A 23,621-nucleotide genomic window follows, 5' to 3' on the forward strand; every position below is an offset into this window, starting at 1 on the left:
GTTCGAGACACGTTTTGCGCTTGTAGATCTGTTTTGCAATGTTTTAAATTGGTACCATGAAAAGTGCTTTTTATTGTTATTTCAAATGCATTTAGTTATAGACTACTCAGCTTAACTTACCATCAAACTTGTCATCTAATATAGATTGACCTAATTAAAGCGGGTCATGTTTGCATGTTTGGAATTGTAAGCGATGAAATCAATAATATAGCAGTGTTCTGAAATTAATCTGCGGACATCAAGTGAATGTGGGGGCCGCCAGTTGCCCATGTATGACCTAGGACTAGGTGAACACAGTTCTCTGGGGAATGTGGGGGAAACACCACAGTTGTTGTAATGTATATTTTTTTCCTTCCTTTCTTCCTTCCTTCTTCCTAAATAAAGTGCTTTGTATTTTAAATTTGTGTAGTTCTTCTAAGTTTTATTATATAAACGGTAGAAAATGTAATATTATATTTACAATCTAGGCATTCATGATCTTCATCCAGACTCAGAGTAGCTTACATTTGTCAGCTAACAACACATTTGAAATGCTTAGTTAAACAGGACTGTATTGTATTTCAATTATTTGATGGTAACATCGTTGGTTTAACTACAGGTATATATTTTTGAAGCATGACTACCAATGACAATCTAATCATAACTGGTAATAATTTAGTGCAGTGGTCAATTTCAACCAGTGGTCCAGGGCAGGGACCACCTGTGATCCTTGAGGTTCCAGGTGATCCTTGAGGTTCCAGGTGGTCCCCTAAACGAAGAGTTTAGCTGGGGACCCTTATAGATCTTTAACTCTCGAGAGTGTAAAATTAAACCAAATTGACATACACTCTCTAAAGGTTAATTTTTGTCAAACATCTGCATAATTACTTAGGATTTACAAGACGTCTACATAATTAGAGAATGTAGACGAATTGTTATTTTATCAAATGATCAACAACATATTCAAAGTTTTGCATCTGAGAGGCTACATCTCATTAAATGGTGGCTCAAATGCCAAATAAATAATGCACCTGAATATGAAAAAGTTTGAAAATCACTAATACAGTGGAAAATATAGCAAAGAGGATTAGAACATCATTCTGTACTATTCTGCTCAATATTGGGACAACTGCGCCCCCTTGTGTTTCAATTCCATGTACACTCACTTGCTATGTTGTGTGTTGGTATGATTTCTGTCACACTATTCTCCAATGGTGTAAAGTAAACTTACTTTTGAAAGTAAATGTACATTTACTTTCAAAAGATTTCAAAAATGATTAAACATTTAAAATGTTCAGCCAAACATGCCCACAGTGATATGAACAATTACAAATTTCACCTTTAAATGGCTGGGGGTCCGGGGATGTTAGTATAATTTGTATGTTCAATTGAATACAACATAGAAAAAAGAAAATGGTGATTTTCATCCTCCCAAAACAAACAACAATTTGCTAATTTCCCTTGAATGGGCTCACGGGCTCCCCCAGAGTGTCGAAGTGTCCTTGAGCAAGGCTCTGAACCGAACCCCTAGTTGCTCCCTGTGAGCAGGTGGTGCCTTGCATGGTTTCCTCCGCCATCGCTGTATGAATGTGTGTGTGAATGGGTGAATGTAATGCACAATCAAGCACTTTGGATAATAGTCGGGGATATGCAGCTATCTCGGGGTAGAAGTTGCCAACCTATTCAGAACTAATCTTTAACCCCTTGTGATGGGTTCTAACCTGGTTGGCATCTCTGAAAATAACGTTTAGGTCATTTTATCACTGACTGTATACTTAAAAGTGGTAAAATCGGATTTTGCTGCTATAATGTTGAGCAGATTTGCAAATGTAAGTGTACTGCTAATGTGGTAATGTAATGAAAATACAGGTAGCAAAGCTAATATTAGTTGATGCTGGCTAAAGTGTTGATGAATATCTTTTGGGGGGGTGGGATGGAGGATATGGCTGATTCTGTGTGGGCATTCACACCTGGTTCTCAGGGAGCCAAATCTGATATTGACTTGACCTACCGGTAAGATGACACCTCTGGGTAAAAGCAGACAACCTATCCAGTATTAATGTTTAAACCCTTGTCATGTATTCTAGCCTGGTTGTAATCTCACAAATCAGTACTGACAAGTTATTTTAAATTTGCTGCAATAATGTTGAGCAAAGTTGCATAAGTAAATCTACTACTAATGTGGTAATGTAATGAAAATGCAGGTAGCAAAGCTAATATCAGTTGATGCTGGCAAGAGTAATGATGAATATTATTATTTCAAGTACCAGTTCTTATGCCTTAACTTTAAAGGTCTGTCCTTATTGTCTCTGACCACCGAACCTTTCGTCTGAAAGGTCTGGTTCAACTACAAGCATTACCTCGAATTAGAGTTCGGAAAGCTGCACATCGGAAAGTCGGAACTCTCTGACGAAATGTTTGGTGGTCGGAGACAGTATGGACAGGCCTTTAGGTTAAGGCATAAGAGCTGTTACTTAAGACAATCAAATACAGCCCAGTGTCTTTCAGTGTCTGAAAATGATCACTGCATTTGTTGGGAACCAACTGGTCACAAAGAATGAAGCCTCTCCAAGAGAATACAGCCTTTCTAAGAGAAAACCAAAAACTTCCTCATGACTCTACAGTGCAGATGCCATTAGGCTCCAAGGCAGCTCGCAGGTTGCTGCCCGGCTGATGAGAAAAGCACCAATTCATTCAGCGTAGAATATAATCATGACATTCAAACATCCAGACAAGCAACAGCAACAACAAACCATAGACAAACATGCTGTTAAATGGCTTCTTTTCTTCTTCTTTTGTAACGTTGTTTGTTGTTCCTTTAATAAGAAAATACCGAGATTGCTTGAGCATCAAGCGGCTCAATGACTTAAGATGCTGAACTGATGAACCAGAAGTCGTGGGTTCAGTTCCCACCTTAGTCTTTACTTTAAAGACTGATTTCCAGCAGAAAAACTTTAATAGCAGCACAGAAAGCATTGTAAGGCGACATCGCCGTGCTGGACTGCAGTCTGTGACTGCTATCACTAGATTATATACTATTATCCTACTAACTCCAAACATGTAAAATACTCCAGTGAAGTAAAAGTAGGCTATCAATACTGCAATAAAAACTCTGTTACAAGTAAAGATCCAGAATTCTGCCAATGTTTTTTCAATGGGAATCGAGACGTTTTTTAGCAGAAAAAAAGTGAGTCCCAAACATTTCTGTGTCTGAGCAGCGCTGATTGGCTGTCAGGACGTAATGGGTGGAGCCGGGGGAAGCGAATGTCGCTTCTCTCCTCCGACCCTCCGAGCGGCGGTCACACCTGGCCAAGTTGAACAAAATGCACAACTTGGCCAAGTACGAATACGAATTAATTATGGCACAAAGATAACCCCATACCCTTACCCTAACCCTCAACACACTCATAATTACAGGAGATTTGGTGATATAGTCTGGTGTCTAGTGATCTCTACTGGTGCTTGAGGGTCATTGCATGGTGTTGGGCGTATTGGGAGTCACAGGTTTGATTCCCCAGCTTGATTATTTGTCTCCAACATCTACATTTTTTATCTTTTAATACAAATCTTTCTTATAGGAGCTCCTGGCACTACATGTTTTCAGATAGTGGTCTGCGGCCAAATTTGTATTGATCAGATTTTACTTGACAATGGCTTGTATATTTCTGTGTCATGGCAGCTCAATTAATAGAGTAACTGCCTTGAGGTCGAAAAGGCAGAGGTTCAAGTCACAGCCCTTGACAGTGTGTTGCGTTGGATAATCACAGAGGCTGACAAATACAGAACTTTAAGATCTCTGGATGAATATCATCTTTCACTTTTTCACTGAAGCAGGGAGTTCAAATCTTCCGCAGGATATTTTTGCTGTCCATCTAAATTCTAATAGTTGGGTTAAGTATTACGTTCGCCATTGGGCAATCCATGCCAGTGTGGCTCAAAGGTTAAATCCAAGGTTTACAGATCAAAGGTTCCAGGTTCAAACCTCAAATAAAACTGAAATATCTCAACCCACCAAACAATTAAGATAGCTGGTATATCAAACTGAAAGTTCACTACAATCAAACTCAAATGTCACAACAAAACAATTATCAAATAAAATGGTAATGGGAAAAATCAATGACTGTCACATATAAACTGAAGAATACCACAAAACTGCTGGGTAAAACACTAACATAATAATATAAAAAGCCCCAATAAAGACAATGTTGAATAAACACTTAAGCTTCTACCTCTTCCACCGACCTGGCCTAAAAGAGGGTGTGAGGAGGGAGCTGGGCTCTCTCCGCCCCTGTCGCCTGAAAAACACAGAAAATGAAGACATACCCTGATCAAGAGTCAAACCCTCAACCTTCAAGTAGTGAAACATCTACTTCACTCATGCACCACCAGGCCTTTCACACCAAAGCAATCTTGCAGCGTATATTTAAAGTTGAAATGAGAGGTGACAGGTCAGAAAATGAAAGTCCACTGAAACACCTCTACCCCTGATATAATAACTTAAATGATACTGGCCATGATACTGACCATTATTACTGACATGATACTGGACATGATACTGACATTATTACTGGCCATGATCAACATAATACTGAAGCCTGAAGAACCCACGTGGGTTGAGTATTACGTTCTCTGAAATAGTTTTCATGTCAATGTGGCTCAAGAGATGAGCACAGGTCTAACAAACCGAGGGTGAGGAGTTCAATTCCCCACTGGATATTTTCGCTGTCCATCTAAATTCTAAAAGTTGGGTTAACTATTACCTTTGCGATTATATCATCCATGCCAGTGTGGCTCAAGAGATGATCACAGGTTTAACAAACAAAGGGTGAGGAGTTCAATTCCCCACTGGATATTTTCACTGTCCATCTAAATTCTAAAAGTTGGGTTAAGTATTACCTCCGCCATTGTATCATCCATACCAGCGTGGCTCAAGAGATGAACACAGGTTCAACAAACCTAGAGTGAGGAGTTCAATTCCCCACTGGATATTTTCACTGTCCATCTAAATTCTAAAAGTTGGGTTAAATATTACCTCCGCCATTGTATCATCCATGCCAGAATGGCTCAATGGTTAATACCAAGGTTTATAAGTCAAAGGTTCCAGGTTCAAACCCCAAACAAAACTGAAAAATCTCAAAACTCAAAATAACATCAAAAGCCAATAAACCAACCAAAAAGTGCACTACAATGAACTCAAATATCAAAAAAAAAAAAAAAAAAACTTGAACCACAAATTACTTGGGGAAAATCACTAACATAAAGGTAACATAAAAAACTATAAATTAAAGAAAATGTTGAATAAAAAACAATAAATTAAAGAAAATCTTGAATAAAAATAATTTATTAACTTAATATGTACATTTCTAAAGCTCCTCCCCCTGGAGGTGTGGCAGCTGCAAACTCCTCCTCTTCCACCGGGGCTAAAAGAGGGCGTGAAGAGGGAGCTGGGCTCTCTCCGCCCTCATTGCCTTAAAAACAAGAAAAATTAAGACATTCCCTGACCAAGATTCAAACCCTCAACCTTCAGGTTGTGAGGCATCTGCTTTACTCTTGCACCACCAGGCCTTTCACACTAATAGAATTTTGGAGGTTATATTTAAAGTTGAAAGGAGAGATGACAGGTCAAAAGATGAAAATCCACTGCAAACACCTCTACCCCTGATAGAATGACTGAATCTACTAGATCACCCCCTGATGATCAGGGTTCATTTTGACACAACTGAGTTCTATTCCAGGTTATTGTTTAAAACCATCTGTTTGAACATTTGTACTTTTACTGAGTCTGCACCTGCATTTACACTTGAAAGCACTTTAAAGCAAACAGTTTTTTTTCCCTTCATTTTAGCCCAAGTAATGTCATTAAAATTCATACCCTTTTTGTCATATGGATTTCTTAGTTTCAGATTATCAAAACTATAGCAGTTTCAGCCACAAGTTTTTCTTGTTATGCCTCTCACTTTAAAACAATATTTATATTTATAAATGCACTTCACATTCGTGACAATCTCAAAGTGCTACAATAGGCAAGTATCATCACACTATTAAAAAACATTTAGAAACTTTAAAGTTTATAAAGTTTCTCAATTAACTGAATTATTAAATATATAATTAAATGTGTATGTGTCACAGCCCAGCCTGTGGGGCCATGACAAATTGAGGAGGACACGTGGTAGTGGTTTTAAATGTAAAAATAATTTATTAACAAAATGTTTAAGTAATACTTTCAAGAGTTTGGGCTGTTACGACCCTTTAAATATGGCTCAAATACCAAGGGCTATAACATAATAAACGGACAAAGTCAGGTCTCAAAAAGCATTGAATCTTTATTTTACATAAAAGCTGGTGCATAATTCAAGTGCTTTTATTGTTACAGACCAACGCTATAAATAAATAAATAATAGATTAAAACATAACAACGTAACGTGGTTCATTGGGAACATACGTGGCTGGCACTACATGAACGGGATAAATACTGTGGTTTGCAACACTAGGTAATGGAGTCCCGATTTTACCGCATTTGACTACAAAGGGCTGACAAACTGTGGCTTGATTAAAAATAAACAAGCATTGTAGCTACATGGCTGGTGGGAGGACCAACAGAATTATGTCCCGATCTCTCACATTAATTAAAAAAAAGTCTTATTTACATGCAGAGTTAAGCTCTGGCGTTTAAGTGAAATGTAGCCTGATATTTATGAAATACTTTTGTGGCTTTATCACATTTTAAAGAAGAAGAAATAATCAGCTGTGGTGGTACCATGCGAGATGACTGCCCCAGTGTCAGATTCAGTCACAAATAGTGGAATATGTTGCAAAGAAACACAAGTGTAACAAACTACTGAAAGACCTAACAAAAATCCTAACCAAACAAAAGAAAAGGACAGGATGGCCACTAACAAGAGGGGAGCTGGGTGGGCCAGGCACGCACAGCCACTATGTGGCCGTCGACCCACCACAGCTCCCAATAAACTACCAAAACAAAGTAAAGGGCTACACTATGATCAACAACCAAATAATACTTACGACCAACCCATCAGAACTTAACAAATACAGGAAAACTTAACTAAGGAACCACATGTTGGGTGTTCGCTGTTGGGGTGCTGGGGGACTCATGGGAGCTGACAAACACTCTAGCCTAGGCCCTAATCACAGATGGAGAGCAGCTGACACAGGGCGGAGAAACCAAGCCAATCATGAGTTGAGTTGCAGGTTGAATGTCTAGCCAATAGCCATGCATAGAAACAACAGCAGAGCAGATCAGAGCCAGCCAGTCAGGGTGGACACTAAACCAGAGGACAAATAATCATTAGTGAACAAATATAGTCATCATGCTGTATAGTGAGGTGAGGTGTGCATATGTGCAGGCACATAACAGATGTGTAGTTCAGTAATCAGTAGTGTCAGCAATGCATGGATGTGTGGTAGGTGTAGTGTGGGGTGTTGTAGAGTGTGCAAACTCAAACATAAGGGAAAGCAAACAAAATAGGTGCTGTCGTCTGGACAGGGAGAGAGAAACTGGCTTGCCACCCAGTCTTATGTAGGGCTCCAGGGAGTACTGGCCAGGTGCTCCAAATGCACCTAATCATCAGGCTCATTGGCCGACACCCATAGGCTCTGTGGAAGAAGCATACAGGGAGAACACCATATGGACACCAGGTCGAAGGGGCTGTGACTGTGACATATATAATAAATAATATGTAGATGATTATTTACAAAAAAAATAGAACTCTCCTGGATTCTGACAGTCCTCTGTTGGCAACCCTGGATGCCAAGCTTGAAAGAATCTGAACCAAGTGTGTTAAGCCAGACAGGGATATTTAGCTTAAATGAAATGGATGAAAACAAAGCCAATCTGACCCATTTCCTCAAATGAGTTAGAGAAGATATTGTAGTTCCAATTATGGTCAGGAAATTGGTATTAGTGGAGGGTTTGAGGATCCTGAAAAGGTGTCATCTGTAGCTTCATATTAAGTATAAAGAAGCTGTTACTCGCATACTGTACTTCTACATTCAGCTGATGCAACAACCAAGGCTATCAGAGGAGCATCATTCTCTGCAGAGACACAGCTGTGCTGGTGTTAATTCTTATGTTTCCATACCAACTGAGACAAGAAATGTGGATACATGAAAAAGTTAGAGATATAAAAATGTCAAGTGAGATACTAAATGGTCTGTTAGCATTTAATTATCTCACTGTCAGTTCAGTATAGGAAAAAGAGAGCCTGGAAATAGTTCCAGCCCTCAACTTCTCCACAACTTTGGTGAGGATGAAGACCTTATACTTTCGGTCATGACCCACACTTGACCGTAGGAACAAAGATTGCTCGGTAGACAGAGAGCTTTGAAATCTATGTTTTGACGACATACTATACTCTTATGTAATTTTGGGGGTTTTGAAGACAATATGAAAAAAAAAAGAATTAATTTCATATCCACGCGTTCGTCTCGAAGAGCTATACAACATACTAAGAGACAAGCGCTTAAAACCTATTGGTTTCCGAGTTATGGCACTTTGAAAAATCTAGGATTGCATTTGTCGAAAAAAAAGTAGGGTTCCAGGGGTCGCACAGCAATGTGTCACACATCCACACGTTCGTCTCGACGAGCTATACAACATACCAAAAGATAGGCACTATCGGAAATTTAAAACTTAAAATCTATGTTTTGACGCCTTACTATAGTCTTATGTAATTTTGGGGGTTTTGAAGACAATCTTAAAAAAATGAATTAATTTCATATCCACGCATTCGTCTCGAAGAGCTATACAACATATTAAGAGACAAGCGCTTAAAACCTATTGGTTTCCGAGTTACCGCACTTTGAAAAATCTAGGATTGCATTTTGTCGAAAAAAAGTAGGGTTCCAGGGGTCGCACCGCAATGTGTCACACATCCACACGTTCGTCTTGACGAGCTATACAACATACCACAAGATAAACACTATCGGAAATTTAAGACTTAAAATCTATGTTTTGACGCCTTATGTAATTTTGGGGGTTTTGAAGACAATCTTAAAAAAATGAATTAATTTCATATCCACGCGTTCGTCTCGAAGAGCTATACAACATACTACGAGAAAAGCGCTTAAAACCTATTGGTTTCCGAGTTATCGCACTTTGAAAAATCTAGGATTGCATTTTGTCGAAAAAAAGTAGGGTTCCAGGGGTCGCACAGCAATGTGTCACACATCCACACGTTTGTCTCGACGAGCTATACAACATACCACAAGATAAACACTATCGGAAATTTAAGACTTAAAATCTATGTTTTGACGCCTTACTATATAGTCTTATGTAATTTTGGGGGTTTTGAAGACAATCTGAAAAAAATGAATTAATTTCATATCCACGCCTTCGTCTCGAAGAGCAATACAACATACTAAGAGACAAGCGCTTAAAACCTATTGGTTTCCGAGTTATCGCACTTTGAAAAATCTAGGATTGCATTTGTCGAAAAAAAGTAGGGTTCCAGGGGTCACACAGCAATGTCTCACACATCCACACGTTCGTCTCGACGAGCTATACAACATACCAAAAGATAGGCACTATCGGAAATGTAAGACTTAAAATCTATGTTTTGACGCCTTACTATAGTCTTATGTAATTTTGGGGGTTTTGAAGACAATATGAAAAAAAATGAATTAATTTCATATCCACGCGTTCGTCTCGAAGAGCTATACAACATACTACGAGAAAAGCGCTTAAAACCTATTGGTTTCCGAGTTATTGCACTTTGAAAAATCTAGGATTGCATTTGTCGAAAAAAAGTAGGGTTCCAGGGGTCGCACAGCAATGTGTCACACATTCACACGTTCGTCTCGACGAGCTATACAACATACCACAAGATAGGCACTATTGGTTCCCATAATTTTCCAACGCGAGTTAAGCAAGCCTGAAAATGATCAAAATCACAAAAGTCACCTAAACACAGGAAAATACATTTTGTGTTCAGACATGGACTGCATACATTTTTAAAACAATGATGCACATACGGAGATTACGGACACAACACACAAGACATGCACAGTTCAATGTGAAACTTTATTCATGAACCAAGGGACCATAATATATATATATATTTATATATATATAATAATGTATAAATACTCTATATACTCTACTTCCTTCTTGTGGTGACATTAAACAAATAACAAAATTATATATATTTTTCCTTAAAAAAGCCACATGATTATATTTAACAGGCTGTACAAAAATAAATAGTTTGAATATTCTGTACAAAATAGAAAGACAAATAAATGCACCTTCGCAGAAGGCAGGAGAAACTTCCTTATGAAGCATTAGATGGACCGACACACACACACACACACATGCACACGTGGCACGCACGCACGCACACAGACAAACACACGCACACGCATGTGCACGCACGCACACCTCTTTGGACTATGTTCAGAACATGCATGTAATCGCTGTTTGTTCCCCTCGATTTATTCGCTGGTCGCGCGTCGGCGCCACCCATCAGCGGCAGCGGATCTGCAAGCTCACAAGGCATTGCAGCACGACGTGATGTGAACTTGTAGATCTGCCGTTTTAGGCGCTAACCAAGCAAAACAACACTCTCCTCTAAACATGTATACACTCACTATGCTGGTTGTGTCTGTCCAGCCCAGCTTGGACAAACCACACGCACACACGCGCACGCACGCAAGCATTACATTGGCACTGGAAGCAGCATTGTCCATGTCACTGCAGTCTGGCTGCAGTTCTACATCTTCACAGCCAGGTGGCGCCAGGCCACGCAATCAATGTGATTTTGACACTTTGACCCAAAACAAAAGACAAAAGTCTGTGGCAAGAATAATGGCTGATTGAGGGCGGGGCGGTGTTGGGGAGACGACAATGGAGGTGGTTTGTTAGACCACTTGTCCTTAGCAAAGTGCCCCGATTGCATCCGGATTCTAGGGGAACCCCTGGTATCAATGTCAGTTCATGTACTGTAGCATCAAAACTTTCAACAGTTGTATCCCTGTTTATGCACTTGGACTTTTCAAAAATGGGCGATCCACAAAGCCACAAGGCATTGCATCGCAGCACGTTGTGAGCTTGTAGAAGTGCCATTAAAGAAAAAACTATTTTGAATACATTTGAAACAAAACTGAATCTTCTCTTCTCGGGGGTCCCTTGCACAAACACTTTCTGGACGGGGGGGTCTGCCGCCAAACGCATGTTCAATTCTGGACGGTGTTTTGAAAATCTCTGTTCTCTGTCTCTGTTAAGGCGACCGTTCTTAGCAGGCACCCTGATTGCACAGGTCCAGCAGCGGCCGGGGCCGGTCCTTGGGCTCGCAGCTGTCGTGCGGCAGCGTGCGCCCGTCGTGGCCCACGCAGCGCAGCGGCCGCTTGCGGAAGCCCCGGCCGCACGTCTTGGAGCAGGCCGACCACTCCCCCAGGAGCCAGGAGGGGCAGGGGTGCGAGGCGCACTCCCGCGACACGCGCGGCCGCAGCTCCTCGGGGCAGTCGGCGGACGGGCGGCCCTGCGGGTCGGAGCACGCCACCTGGCGCTGCTGCGTGCCGCCGCCGCAGCTCTGCGAGCACGGCCCCCACTCCCGCAGTGTCCACTCGGCCCCTCCCACCTCGCGGATGGCGTTGATGGACGGGCGCCGCCCGTTGGCGTTGGGGCTGGGGGCGCCGTTGCCGGCGGGCCTGGGAGCGAAGTAGCTGAACTTGACGCGAGGCCTCGGGGAGTCGCCCACGGACAGCACCTGGAGCCAGGGGGTGGAGAGTCAGTAGGTTTACTCGAGTACGCATACTTTGGGACAATTCAGAGGTAGGCTACACTACAGACTGCTATTTTTACGATTACAATTTAGCAGAAGCTCTTTATCGTGACTTACAGTTAGCAAGGTAAATACAAGAACCAATTAAGATCAGTCTAAACAATATAATATAAAAGTAATGATAATTTGTACTTTGAAAGCAAACAAACTATAGGATAGAATGTATCACGTTTCATACAGTTTTTAGTTCTAATTCACTACAGCTCAGATTGTTCTTATATTGTTCTTTTTTTATGTTATTCATGCGCTGCGAGCTTGTAGATCTGCTATTTTTGAAAAATCGTGAACATTTTGTGCAAGTCTTTGAATATTTTCGACCCGATTCTATAAAGGTCTTCTAAATCCTTCTTCTAAATCAGTGGTTCTCAAACTTTTTCATGTCAATGGACCCCCCAAAATGACATGTATTTGACCCCCCCCATCTCAAAATATGTTGTTCCAGGGACCACCCAGAAGCAAATATTAGGGTAAAAAATGTTCGCTTTTAAAAAAGATGTATTCAAAGACTTGCAAAAAAACATGATTTTTCAAAAAATAGCAGATCTACAAGCTTGCAGCGCGGCACTCGGTGCCGCGCTGTAAGCTTGTATATCTGCTATTTTTCAATAGTTAAAGCATTAAATAATTCTAGGGCCTAAATGGGTTAAGAGAGTATTTCTACTTAAGTACTGACCTGTATGGTGATGGCCTCGGGGAGCGGTGAGAAGCTGCGCAGGCGCTCCAGGGCGGCGGACGAGCCGCTGTAGCGCAGCAGCGCCCCCCGCAGGGCGATGTCGGTCTCCAGGGTCATCAGCTTGTAGTCACCGTTCAGTAGGTAGCCGCCGTCCTGCCGCCGCACCGCCAGGTAGCTGTTGTCATGGCGACCATTGCCGGGCGAGCGCTGCTTGACGTCCAGGTGGGTGGCGCCCGCCGGGACCGTGACCACGTCCTGGTAGCCTGGCCTGGAGGGGGCGACAACACGGAAAGGGTCAAACACTTGGACGTGAAAATGCTGCTTTATGTCATTTGTATTTCATTTATGATACAGTAGCTATTAAATTGAATTTGATAAAAAGTTATATAATTGTATTTATATATAGCTTAATGGCTATATACATAACATGATATAACCTATAGCAACTAGACTACAATGTTTATTAGGGACTAGTGGAGAAGAGATAGTAAACTAAAAAAACTAAATGTTATGCTTGGTTGCAGCTTGTAGATCGGCCATCTTCAGCATGCAACCAAGTGTAAGATTAGCCATTACAACGCAATCAAGGCAACAAAATGTTCAGATATTTACAAAAATATGACTTAAACTAAATAAAATGTTATTGAAAATACTATGACTAAACTACTGTATATAAAAAATATGTCCGAAAAAACTGGGAAACCAGGTGCTCATAGGAGGATAAAAGGGGTAAAAATAGATGGTGCTCACGGAAAAAAACTGAGACTTACTGACTTAAAAAAGGGGAACAAGCCTTTATTAAATTAAAAAGGCAAACAGCATATAAGCCTATAAAAATGTGCTGTCAAAAATGAACGCTGTAACACATACATAAAAGTGTTGTATATTCTTACCGTGCACGTTCCAGTGATCCAGACACCTTCTTGCAGGTGGATCCGTCCCCTCCACACATGCCACACTTGTCGAAGCGCCGCGTGGACCCGATGACCCGATCGCAGCCCGCCTTGACGCACTGGCCCTGAACGCACACAGAGGTGGAGTCTGGGCTGCAGGGCGTCCCGTCCGCCACCTGGGGGCGACAAAGACACACGGAGAGAAGAAAACATTAAGAGCTCTGTCCCTACTGAGGCGGTTGTGTAACAGCAGGTAGTGGAAAAGTACTCTTGGAAGTGGGTAAAAGTGGCAATTCCACACAACGAGGAAATACTCTTGCCTAGTCTTGTAATAGTCTTATATTCAAAGTTTTACTTGAGTAACAGTACGTAGTACATATTGGCATCATCACTTGCAGAAACAAGCTATGCACAACGATTAAAACAGATTATAAATCAATTTCTTCCAAAAAATAGCTGATCTACAAGCTCACAAACCAGCAATTTTCAAATCGCTGAAGTATACAATAGAGCCTAAGTGCTTTGTAATAATAATGCAGAGATGCAAAGTAACTAACTAAAGCTGCCAAGTAATTGATTTACAAAGTACAGCATCTGCCTCTCAGATATGTAGGGGAGTAGAAGTGTTAGGCATCAAAGAATAGAAATGATTCAGTAAAGTAATATTGCACCTCAACGTTTTTACTTCATTACAGCACTGGGGTAAAATGCACTGTTACATTCCACCAGCAGCTGAAGAAGTTACATAACAGTGAAAGCAGACACTCTTCTGCAAGAAGAACGTGCTTAGGGCTGCGTGGCAAGGTGATAAGCCAATGTCTAGCAGATATTACCAGTGGTGGATAAAGTACTCAACCTTAAAGTATGGATAGGATACTCCCGATCAATTTTGACTAAACTACAAGTGAAAGTTTCTCTGACAAAGTTGTACTTGACTTGGGGTAGTTGCTTTTAAATGACCTAAAGTATTCAAAAGTAAGAATTGCTGTATTGAAATGTAGAAAAAAATCCCCCAAAACTGTAAAAATGCCTTTTTTGAAATCGGGCTAAAGTGGTTCCTTCTTGATGTATTTATGATGTAAGTTTTGGCCCCTTCTCAGGAAATGCAGTGGTGTCAAAAGCAGCGTGTGTCTTTGAAATGTAATAGGGTGAAATGCTTAAGCTTTGCAGTACTCAAGTAAATACTATGTTCATCGTTACTGTACACCACTGACTCATAGATAAACCACAACCCAGAGAAGAAAAGGACCATGCACATGATGGGTTTTTGATAGTCTGATAATCTATCATTTTTGCTCCTCGGATCTAAGTTTGCCCAGTGAGTACATTTACTTTGACTCACCTTAGACTTGAGTACAAAGAAGTATCCAGTGCCCTTGGCCCGGCAGACCAGCTTGCAGCGGTCTTTGGGGGACACGCCGGCGTACTTGGGCACCCACTCCACCCCGTCGCCGGAGCCGAAGGACATCTGGGAGGACATCTCATTATGGGCCAAACACTGTTCCTCCCGATAGGACAGACCTGTAGACAGAGAAGAGAGAGACAGACAGAGAGAAAGGTTAGATTACCTTCTAGTTCACCCTAAAACCTTGTGTTGACAAGTAAGTAAAACCAAATACCACACTTCTACATAAAAGCTGATGATTAGTAGTTAAAGTGATATGTGTTGTTACTTAATACTTATTTTAACAAACACTATCACTTACACCACTTTTAAACATCTTTATAAAATGGAAACCAGATGAAAAATGTATGTCGGATAATTTGACAGTGTGAACATTTTACATTAGTGGTTTTCAACGTGCGTTCTGGGAACCCCCAGGGCCCTTTGATTAGTTGTGTGCCAAGCAAAATCCGGTGTGTCATGACCAAGTCATTGAGTGATTGATTGATTTAATATTGAAGGCACTGGCAGCACAACAAGTTACAACAGGTTAAAAAAAAGGTTCTGACTGAAGGTTTGAGTGCTTCTCTCACCGTTGGTTTCGGGGCAGAGCTCCGTGTTGCAGGAGCGGTACTGGATCCTCTTGCCTTCGCAGTACTTGCCGCCGTTGCGGGGCAGGGGGCTGTCGCAGTCCCTGAAGGAGTACTGGACCCCCCCGCCACAGGTCCGAGAGCAGTCCCCCCACGGACCCCACGTCCCCCAGCCGCCGTTCACCGCCGTCTGGAAGGACAGAGACACAAATCCACATTATAATGGATGACGACATTGTACCAGTTGTTGATTTTGACAGGACATTTTGATTTAGTTTTAGTCATAGTCTTTTGAATAAAATGTAATTACTCTCCTTCTAACGCTATGGACCAGAGCTAGTGACATCCCAACATTTGTAATTATTATTTAAAAAAAAAGAAATTCCCAAAAAGCGAAACTTTTCATGAATGAAAAAATATTAATTCATTTTTTTCAATAATCCCATTAATAAATCAAAGAAAAATCTAAGAAATTCCGTAAATTAGAAAACTAAATTGTGAAAATAGCCTATCTACAAGCTCACAACGCGGCTCTTTTCACTAATTTGGGTCCCGGGGGAAAACGTCTAATCTCTCTTCTGGGTCTCTCTAGAAACCCCGAGCAGGTTTGGGGAACCACTGTCTCACCTGGTGCTTGGCCGCCTGGCTCTTGGTCAGGCACTGCCCGGCCAGACAGTAGCTGTCGTGCCCGCAGGGCGTGCCGTCGGCCCAGGGGAAGTTCTTGGTCTGGCAGACCAGCAGGCCGTTGGTGGTGGTCACCGTGCACCACAGCGCCGCGCACGTGCTGCTCAGGTCCGGGCAGTGCTGCGACTCCTCGCCGAACGTCAGGCGACACTGGCGGTCCGCGTCGTACGAGACGCCCGGGAGAGCCTTGACAAGGGGCAGAGAGAGACAAGAGTTATTATAGTTGCAGACATAAACCTGAGAATTAAGAAAATACATAAATACACATTTTTGTTAACTGTTGTAAAAAATAAAACTTTGCAAAACAACTACTAACTGAATTGTGAGTTAACTAGAACAAAACTCATACAGAAAATGTATTATTTTCATACATATGCCTAATATTTTGAGTGGATTATGACATCGTAATCTAATATTTTAGCTGTCAGTTTTAAGCCCTGTTGTTAAAAGAGTGGCATCGCACAAGGCTTGTAAGCTTGTCAATCTGCTACTTCCTAAAAATGTTCAGACTTTTTATGAATCTCGCCCCTGACTAGCACATATATACAAAAAAAGAAATATAAAACTAAGCCGGTAACTAATAAAACCCATGCGTTTCTCCCCCGGTGTTTACAAATTCTTTAAACCACAATGTGCTGTGGATTAGAATGTGTTTGTTTGATCCGCAAAGAATTCACATCAGCCTTCACACCAGCCCAAACGAAGCGCACTTTTTTTTTTTATTACAGAAAAGCATCCTGGTGTGAATTGCCACCTATAGATCTCTACCAACCTGGGGCAGGGGCTGGGGCTTGGCGGGCTTGTCCAGCAGGCAGCGCCCGTGTCCGTTGTCCAGGAAGGTGGTGACCATGAGGGCGGAGCAGGGGGACCAGGGCTCCGACTGGTCCAGGTTGGACAGGGTGGAGGCCATCATGTGAGAGCCCCAGTGGTCCCCGTTGACGCCGGAGCACAGCTGGGCGTCGTCGTGGGGCATGTTGAACACGTGGCCTGCCAGGGAAAAAGGTTTGATGTTTAGACCTGATTCTACAAAATGTCTTCTGAATCAGTGGTTCTCAAAGTGGATTCCAGGGACTCTGTGGGTTCCTTTATGGGGGTCTAAATTGACCTATACATGTCTGTAAGTCTGTTCCATTTGTACACTGTCAGAGTTAAGGGGAGACCTTGAAATATGTAAGTTTGAGAAACACTGTTCTAAATCTAAAACGTTTTTTTTGAAAAACGATGCTTCTATGATCAGTGGTTCTCAAACCTTTTGATGTCAAGAACCCCCAAAATGTATGTATTTGGCCATGGACACCGACTCAAAATATGTTCTTCCAGGGACCCCCCAGAAGCAAAGATTTGAGTTTGAATTTGCTTTACAAATATATATATATCCAAAGATTTGCACACATTTCATGATTTTTTCGAAAATAGCAGAACTACAAGCTCAGAACTGTCCTTGCTTATTGTAAATCGCTCTGGATTAATGCCCAAATTGTGAATTGTAAATTTGTTGTTGGCGTGTAACCGAATCAGTGTTTTCAACGGCCCTGTTCCATTTTGGAACGGTCCACACTCACCCAGTTCATGAGCCACGGTGAAGGCAGCCTGCAGGCCGTCGTCCTCGATAATGGAACAGCTCCGGTCGGGGTCACACACCGTGCCCACGTCGGCCATGCCCAGAGTGTCACAGGAGTGGGCGCCACACAGGTCCTGGAGAGAGAAATGACATTGTATGAATGATTCTATTGTCTATGACTCAACCCCACACACTCAGCCACACTGTGAAGCTATAGATTAATACTTGGTCACAAGGCGGTGTAGCACAGCAAAAATAGCAGATCTACAAGCTCACCACACATCGCGCTGTGAGGGGTTTGTGAGCTTGTAGATGTGCTATTTTCGGGTGCATGATTGATGCTGCATACGCCTCAATTATCAAGGCTGACGGAGATTATTTGAGCACTTCTGACATTAATTTTGTATCTGTATGTCATGGATGCTGACTCCAAACATCCACAGGAATTCTCCTTAGTGGTCGTATTTCTCCATGAATGTACAAATATAACATAAAATACGTATCAATTTTGGGAGGTCCTTGACATGAAAAAACGTTTAAGCACCACTGACACAGCAACATGGTTTTTCATGTCTTAATGAGTGAAAAGTATAATTTTTTTACGATCCTGGGTTCTAGTGAAACTTACGGTGCGCGTGAACAGGACGGCCGTGTCGTAGTGCTCGGGGTGGCGGTCGCCGGGCGGGTTGTGCTGCCTCTGCCACTGGCAGAAGTTCCTCAGGGTCAGGGCGGCGTTGGACGACACCTGGGGTCCTCTCTCCTCCTCGTAGACCACCAGGAGCTTCACCACCGCCAGGCTGATGGAGTTGTGGATGCTGGAAGGAAAGACGCAGATATTTAGGGATTTGTGGAATTTGTATCGCGCTTTTTTCTTTGGCCCACTGGGAGGACACCCTGTGGCAGACCAAGGATTCCTTTGATTGATTATTATACTTTTTGATGCGTGTCTATCAAGAGGCAGAGAACTACATTCGCAGATTTCGAAGGAATTTCTGGAATCTCGTGGAAATGAAAAGACATATGTGATACCCCCAAGCTTTGTTACAGATCTACTAGTTTCTCTGTTTTTTAAATAGGGCTCAAGTGATCACTCCCCAATGTATGTTTGGGCACTCATAGCGCGGCACTTCGTGCCAGGCCATGAGCTTGTATATCTGCCATTTTCAAAAGTATCAAAGAATGCCCTTTTTTTCTCTTTTTTTTTTGCTCAAATCTAAAATGACACAGATGCTTTCCTAGTCTTAGGGCACGTTCACACACACTGCACTTTAATTCTACCATTCAGCCAATGCATTTCGATGGGAATGGAGTGTTTTTTCTTTCTTTTTTTACCTTTGCAGAAATCTGCAACTGGTGGCAAACCACTCCATTCCCATTTAAATGCATTGGTAGAATCTGCCCTCATATAGGTCGAATAAAAGCGCTGTGTGACCGTGCACCTCAATGGGTTTAAAAAACAACAAGGAGGCCTACCTGGGGTGGCGGTACAGGCGCGACGCCACCGCCATGACGGTGAGGAGGTAGGGCTTGAGGCCGGCGCCGTGGAACTCGGCCATGGACTGGTCCGCCACGATCATGATCTCCAGGTAGCGCGGCGTGGACACGAAGCGCTTGGCCCTCTGGTGAGAGGCTGGGGAAACGGGAGAGAGAGAGATGAAGTATTTTAATTTTAGGCCTAGAATTATTGAATGCTTTAACCAGTGAAAAATAGCAGATCTACAAGCTCGCAGCGCGGCACTCGGTGCCGCGCTGTGAGCTTGTATATCTGCTATTTTTTTATATTTAAAGCATAAAATATTGTGTCATAATGTGTTCAGGCCTAAATGGGTTAAAGGGATCCCTGCAGGCTAATATACAGTATATGCCTTAAAACATTGTGGAATGTGGAATGCTAATATTAACCATAGGAAGAATTAAGTTGTTTTTATCAGCACATGCATTCCATAAATTCCATAGGGCTAGATCACACAAGGACAAATGACACCATCAACTTGTGACAGGAGTTGTCCCTTATGAATGAACGATGTACTGTTTCTAAAATAAATAACAGGAGCCATAATATACATAATATATTTTTTGAGCAGTGCCATGTCTGTTTGTCCCGTGCCTGTCCCGACTGCCATTGGTCAATTGGTGTCTGTTGGCCAAACTGCTTTGCGGGACACCCAATGAATGAAATTAACTCATAAATAGCACTGCTCACTTCACCCTGGGTGGGATTTTTTTTAACATTTTTAACAAGACAAATCTTGTATCCCTGGGGTCATTTTTTGCAGCCAAGTAAACACTAATTTAGGGGTCCCTGACATGAGAAAGCGTGAGAACCACAGCTCTACGTCAAATAAATCACAGCACTTCTTCCACCATGACTCAGCGTCACTCCACCGCTAGCCCCTCCCCCTGCCTTTCTGCTGCATTCCTAAAAATGACCCTTCTGCAGAGAGAGAGAGAGAGAGAAAGGGGCGCTTCTTGGGAATATAAATTATGACAGGCTACTCCTGCAATAGATCTCAGAGAGGCAAACATCCTATACTCCACTATTGTTGTCTATTGTTGCACATGTTTTAGTTAATAGTTACTTTGCAGGTTTATATTCTCATTAGATATTATGTTATATTAGGTCTGAATCTGATGATATCCGAATTAGGCCTACATTATTAGCCTATACTCAATCGATCGATCAATCAATCCATGAACCAAAAAGTCCAATATTATATTGGGCTGTTTTCGAATAGCCTTCACTAAAATGGTACATATATGATTCTGAAATGGATAGTCTGCACAACTTTAGGATACAATTCTTTCTCTCAAGTTCCAGCGAGAGAGAGAGAGAGAGAGAGAGAGAGAGAGAGAGAGAGAGAGAGAGAGAAAATCCTTCTTGGAGGTATAATAAAACTGCTTGGCCCCGGGGTGCCGCCGGTGCTAGTCTCTCTAGTCCTCTGCAATGCATTATAACTCCTATTAGTACCAGGCGGTGGGTTTACACGTCGGCTCTGGCTGGCTCCGCTGTGCCCCCGGCCGCACCTCGCACCTCCCTCCCCGCCGCCTCCCTCGGTCACTCCCCCCCCTCTCTGTCTCTCTCTGTACAGGGGCGTCACAAGGGGGGGACTGAGTTAACTAGGGCCCAAGGTGGATGGGCCTTAATTATTTTATACTTTAGCAATGGAAAAATAGCAGATATAGCCATTTGTGAAAAGTCTTGAGTGCAAATCTTTGAATATATGTAATTTTTTTAAGCGAACATTTAGTAACTCACATGTTGCTTCTGGGGGGTCCCTGGAACTAAATATTTTGCCAAATAGCCTACATATCATTTTTGGGGTCCTTGACATGAAAAAGTTTGAGAACCACTGACATAGAAACATAGGTAAAAAAAAAAAAAAAAAAAAAAAAACCCTAGAAGGATTTGAAATATTCAAAGACTCACATTGCACCCATTTTCACGATTTAAAAAAAATAGCAGATCTACAAGCTCGCAGCGCGGCCCTAAAGAAAGCACAAAATGTTAGTTGATCCTTGTACCCAGGGCCCAGCATTTGGTGCGACAGCCCTGCTCCCCCTCTCTCTTTCTTTCCCCCGGAGGCTAGTGGAGCCGTCTCCGCCTCCTCCTTCCCCTCCTCGCGTCTGCTGCTGTGCGTAAAAGGTAGCTCCAGTTGTACATTAACTCTTACCGCGCACCCTGTCAGATATTCATTATAACTCTTTTTGTATGAAATGAATTGAGAAGGGTTACAACGGGATCCACAATGCAAACAAGTCTAACAGCAGCTTTCTTGTGGTCTTTATCCTTTTAGTTGACCTTGCATCAGTGAACTGTAGGCCTACTGTCCTATGTAGGCTATACTTGTTCCTATGCAAACTTCTTAGTATTCAATCAATAAATACATCTCTCTCTGTCTGTCTGTCTGTCTGTCTGTCTGTCTGTCTCTCTCTCTCTACTTATTTAACAAAAAAAAACATATTTTTTTCCCTAAAAGTTCATCTAATAAAAAACGTAGTTTTGAAAAGCCTAATAATTCACATTCCTTCCATGATCCATCTCTACAATGATTTAGTGTGTGTGTGTGTGTGTGTGTGTGTGTGTGTGTGTGTGTGTGTGTGTGTGTGTGTGTGTGTGTGTGTGTGTGTGTGTGCGTGCGTGCGTGCGTGCGGAAGCCTACGCACCTTTCTGCTGCTGTGCTCCGGCGGTTACGCGCCTGGCCGCCAGCTCCAGGTCCTCTGGCACCCGCGCCTCATCCTCGTTGACCCCGCACTTGGAGCCCCCCTCCTCGGCGAGGGACGGCCGGCCTCTCCGCCGAATAACGTGGACCTGCTCCTCCCCATCCTCCAACCCCTCCTCCTCCAAGAAGCCGCCGCTGTCGTTCCTGCGAGGCTGGATGAAATACTCTTCCCCCCGGAGGTAGAACCCTCCCTTCAGGCCGTGGCACAGGTTGATGGCGGCGGCGGAGCGCTCCTCGCCGTTCACCGTCCCCGAGTAGAAGCAGCCGGGCTCGGCTCCGCTGTCCGTGTCCGGCGGCGCCGAGGACGCACCGGGGCTCACCCCCACGACGTGGAACACGAACCCGGGCGCCAGGAAGCTCTGGTCGGGCTCCAGCTGCAAGAGCAGCTCCTGGCCGAACGCGTCCAGTCGGTAGACCCGCATCTGGGTCTCTTTCTCCCGCTCCTCAGCGGACGGGACCCGGTGGTGGTCTGACTCTTCTTCCCCTGCCGACCACCGGGCCGCCGGGTCCAGTCTGACCGGCACCACCACGCTCTCCTCCCAGGCGCTGCTGCTGCTGGCGCCCGCAGCGCTGCTGCGCACCGCGGCGCACACCGCCGCGAGCACGGCCAACGACACGCGCAAGAAAGAAGACATTATTTTTTCGTGTCAAATCCCAAAGTCCTCAAGTTGGAAGGAAAAAACTGGTTGCAAAAAAATAAAAAATATATAAATCGTCTCAAATGAAGCAAAGTAAAATCCGTTACAAAAAGGACTTCCACTAAAACTAACTTTTAATTTCCATTAAAACTGGAAAGAAATGAGCCCCAAATGATGCGCACACGTCTTAAAAAGCGAAAAAATATGTAAAATCCAGTGCAAAACTCATTCAAAGTAAAGTACAGTTCTTATAGCCAAAAAGAAACGGCTTCACAGAGGCTACGTTTCATTGATTCCTCAACTGAACACAAACGCAAATATGCATTAAAAAATATATAGGCTATAGGTAAATTATTTCCAACAGTTCTTGGCGACTATTCCTTAACTCCACAGCTGGTTTATAGTAATCGCGTTGCGGGGACAGCTATTTGTTAAAGTGTCTCTTTTGCTGTCCAGTAGTGTGTGTATGTGTCCAGCTCTTAGTTTCTCAGTCAAACAGCCGGTTCAAGGGTCTTTATATCCCCCCATCCCCGGTCCGGGGACCAGCCCCTTTCCTGAAAACCCCCTTTGATCTGCTGAAGGGGCCCAAAAGTAACTCCTCCGTGCGTAAACGATAACGCACGCGCAACGCAACGCCCTGGAGCGTTGCCATAATAAATCAGTCAAGCACGAGAGCTGTGCTTCGTCGTACGACGGCGCGTTTGAGCCTCAACCAGGCTTCTTTAGACCACTAGACACTAGAGAGTTTTCTCCTCATCACGCTGCCTTTTTCCATATATTGTGAGCACACGTCAATTTCTGGAATGATTATGACTTTTTTATTCTGTCTCCACACTGTCAAATAATATGTCGAGGGGGAGACAATGGGTCGAGGAGCGGAGCTGTGTGGCACAAGTGGCCGGGTTTCCTCGCTCTGTCTCCGAGCTTGAGGGAGAGCAGAGGGGCCGGCGAGGAGGGTTCAACTTCTTAAGGTGGAACGGCCCGGTTTCTAACAGTCACAGTTGTTCGTCCCCCCCCCCCAACCCCCTGTCCTCCCCCCACACACACCCACACCCATTGCAAGTCAGCAAGAACCAGTGGTGCAAGAAGTAGCCCACTCACTGTGTCAATACTCCATTGTAGTGTAGAAATATTAAAAAGTCTGGTATTCAAAATGAACTTGAGTAAAAATAGCCTACAAGGGTATTGGCAATGGCATAAGATA

General features: G+C 43.1%; 1 protein-coding gene across 1 annotated transcript; it reads right to left on the reverse strand.

Moving 5' to 3' along the window:
• Window positions 1-11,225: 11,225 nt before the first annotated feature.
• Window positions 11,226-22,201, reverse strand: adamts1 (ADAM metallopeptidase with thrombospondin type 1 motif, 1; the record flags this gene model as incomplete). Its single annotated transcript, XM_080754855.1, has 11 exons — window positions 11,226-11,699; window positions 12,448-12,715; window positions 13,341-13,516; window positions 14,683-14,861; window positions 15,318-15,504; window positions 15,942-16,184; window positions 16,771-16,985; window positions 17,561-17,693; window positions 18,188-18,374; window positions 19,033-19,189; window positions 21,724-22,201. 11 exons carry the CDS (start codon window positions 22,199-22,201, stop codon window positions 11,226-11,228), a joined length of 2,697 nt encoding a protein of 898 aa, XP_080610981.1.
• Window positions 22,202-23,621: the final 1,420 nt, after the last annotated feature.

The sequence above is a fragment of the Nannobrachium achirus genome (genome assembly GCF_963921795.1).
Source record: "Nannobrachium achirus genome assembly, chromosome: 24".
In the NCBI taxonomy this organism is placed as follows: domain Eukaryota; kingdom Metazoa; phylum Chordata; class Actinopteri; order Myctophiformes; family Myctophidae; genus Nannobrachium; species Nannobrachium achirus.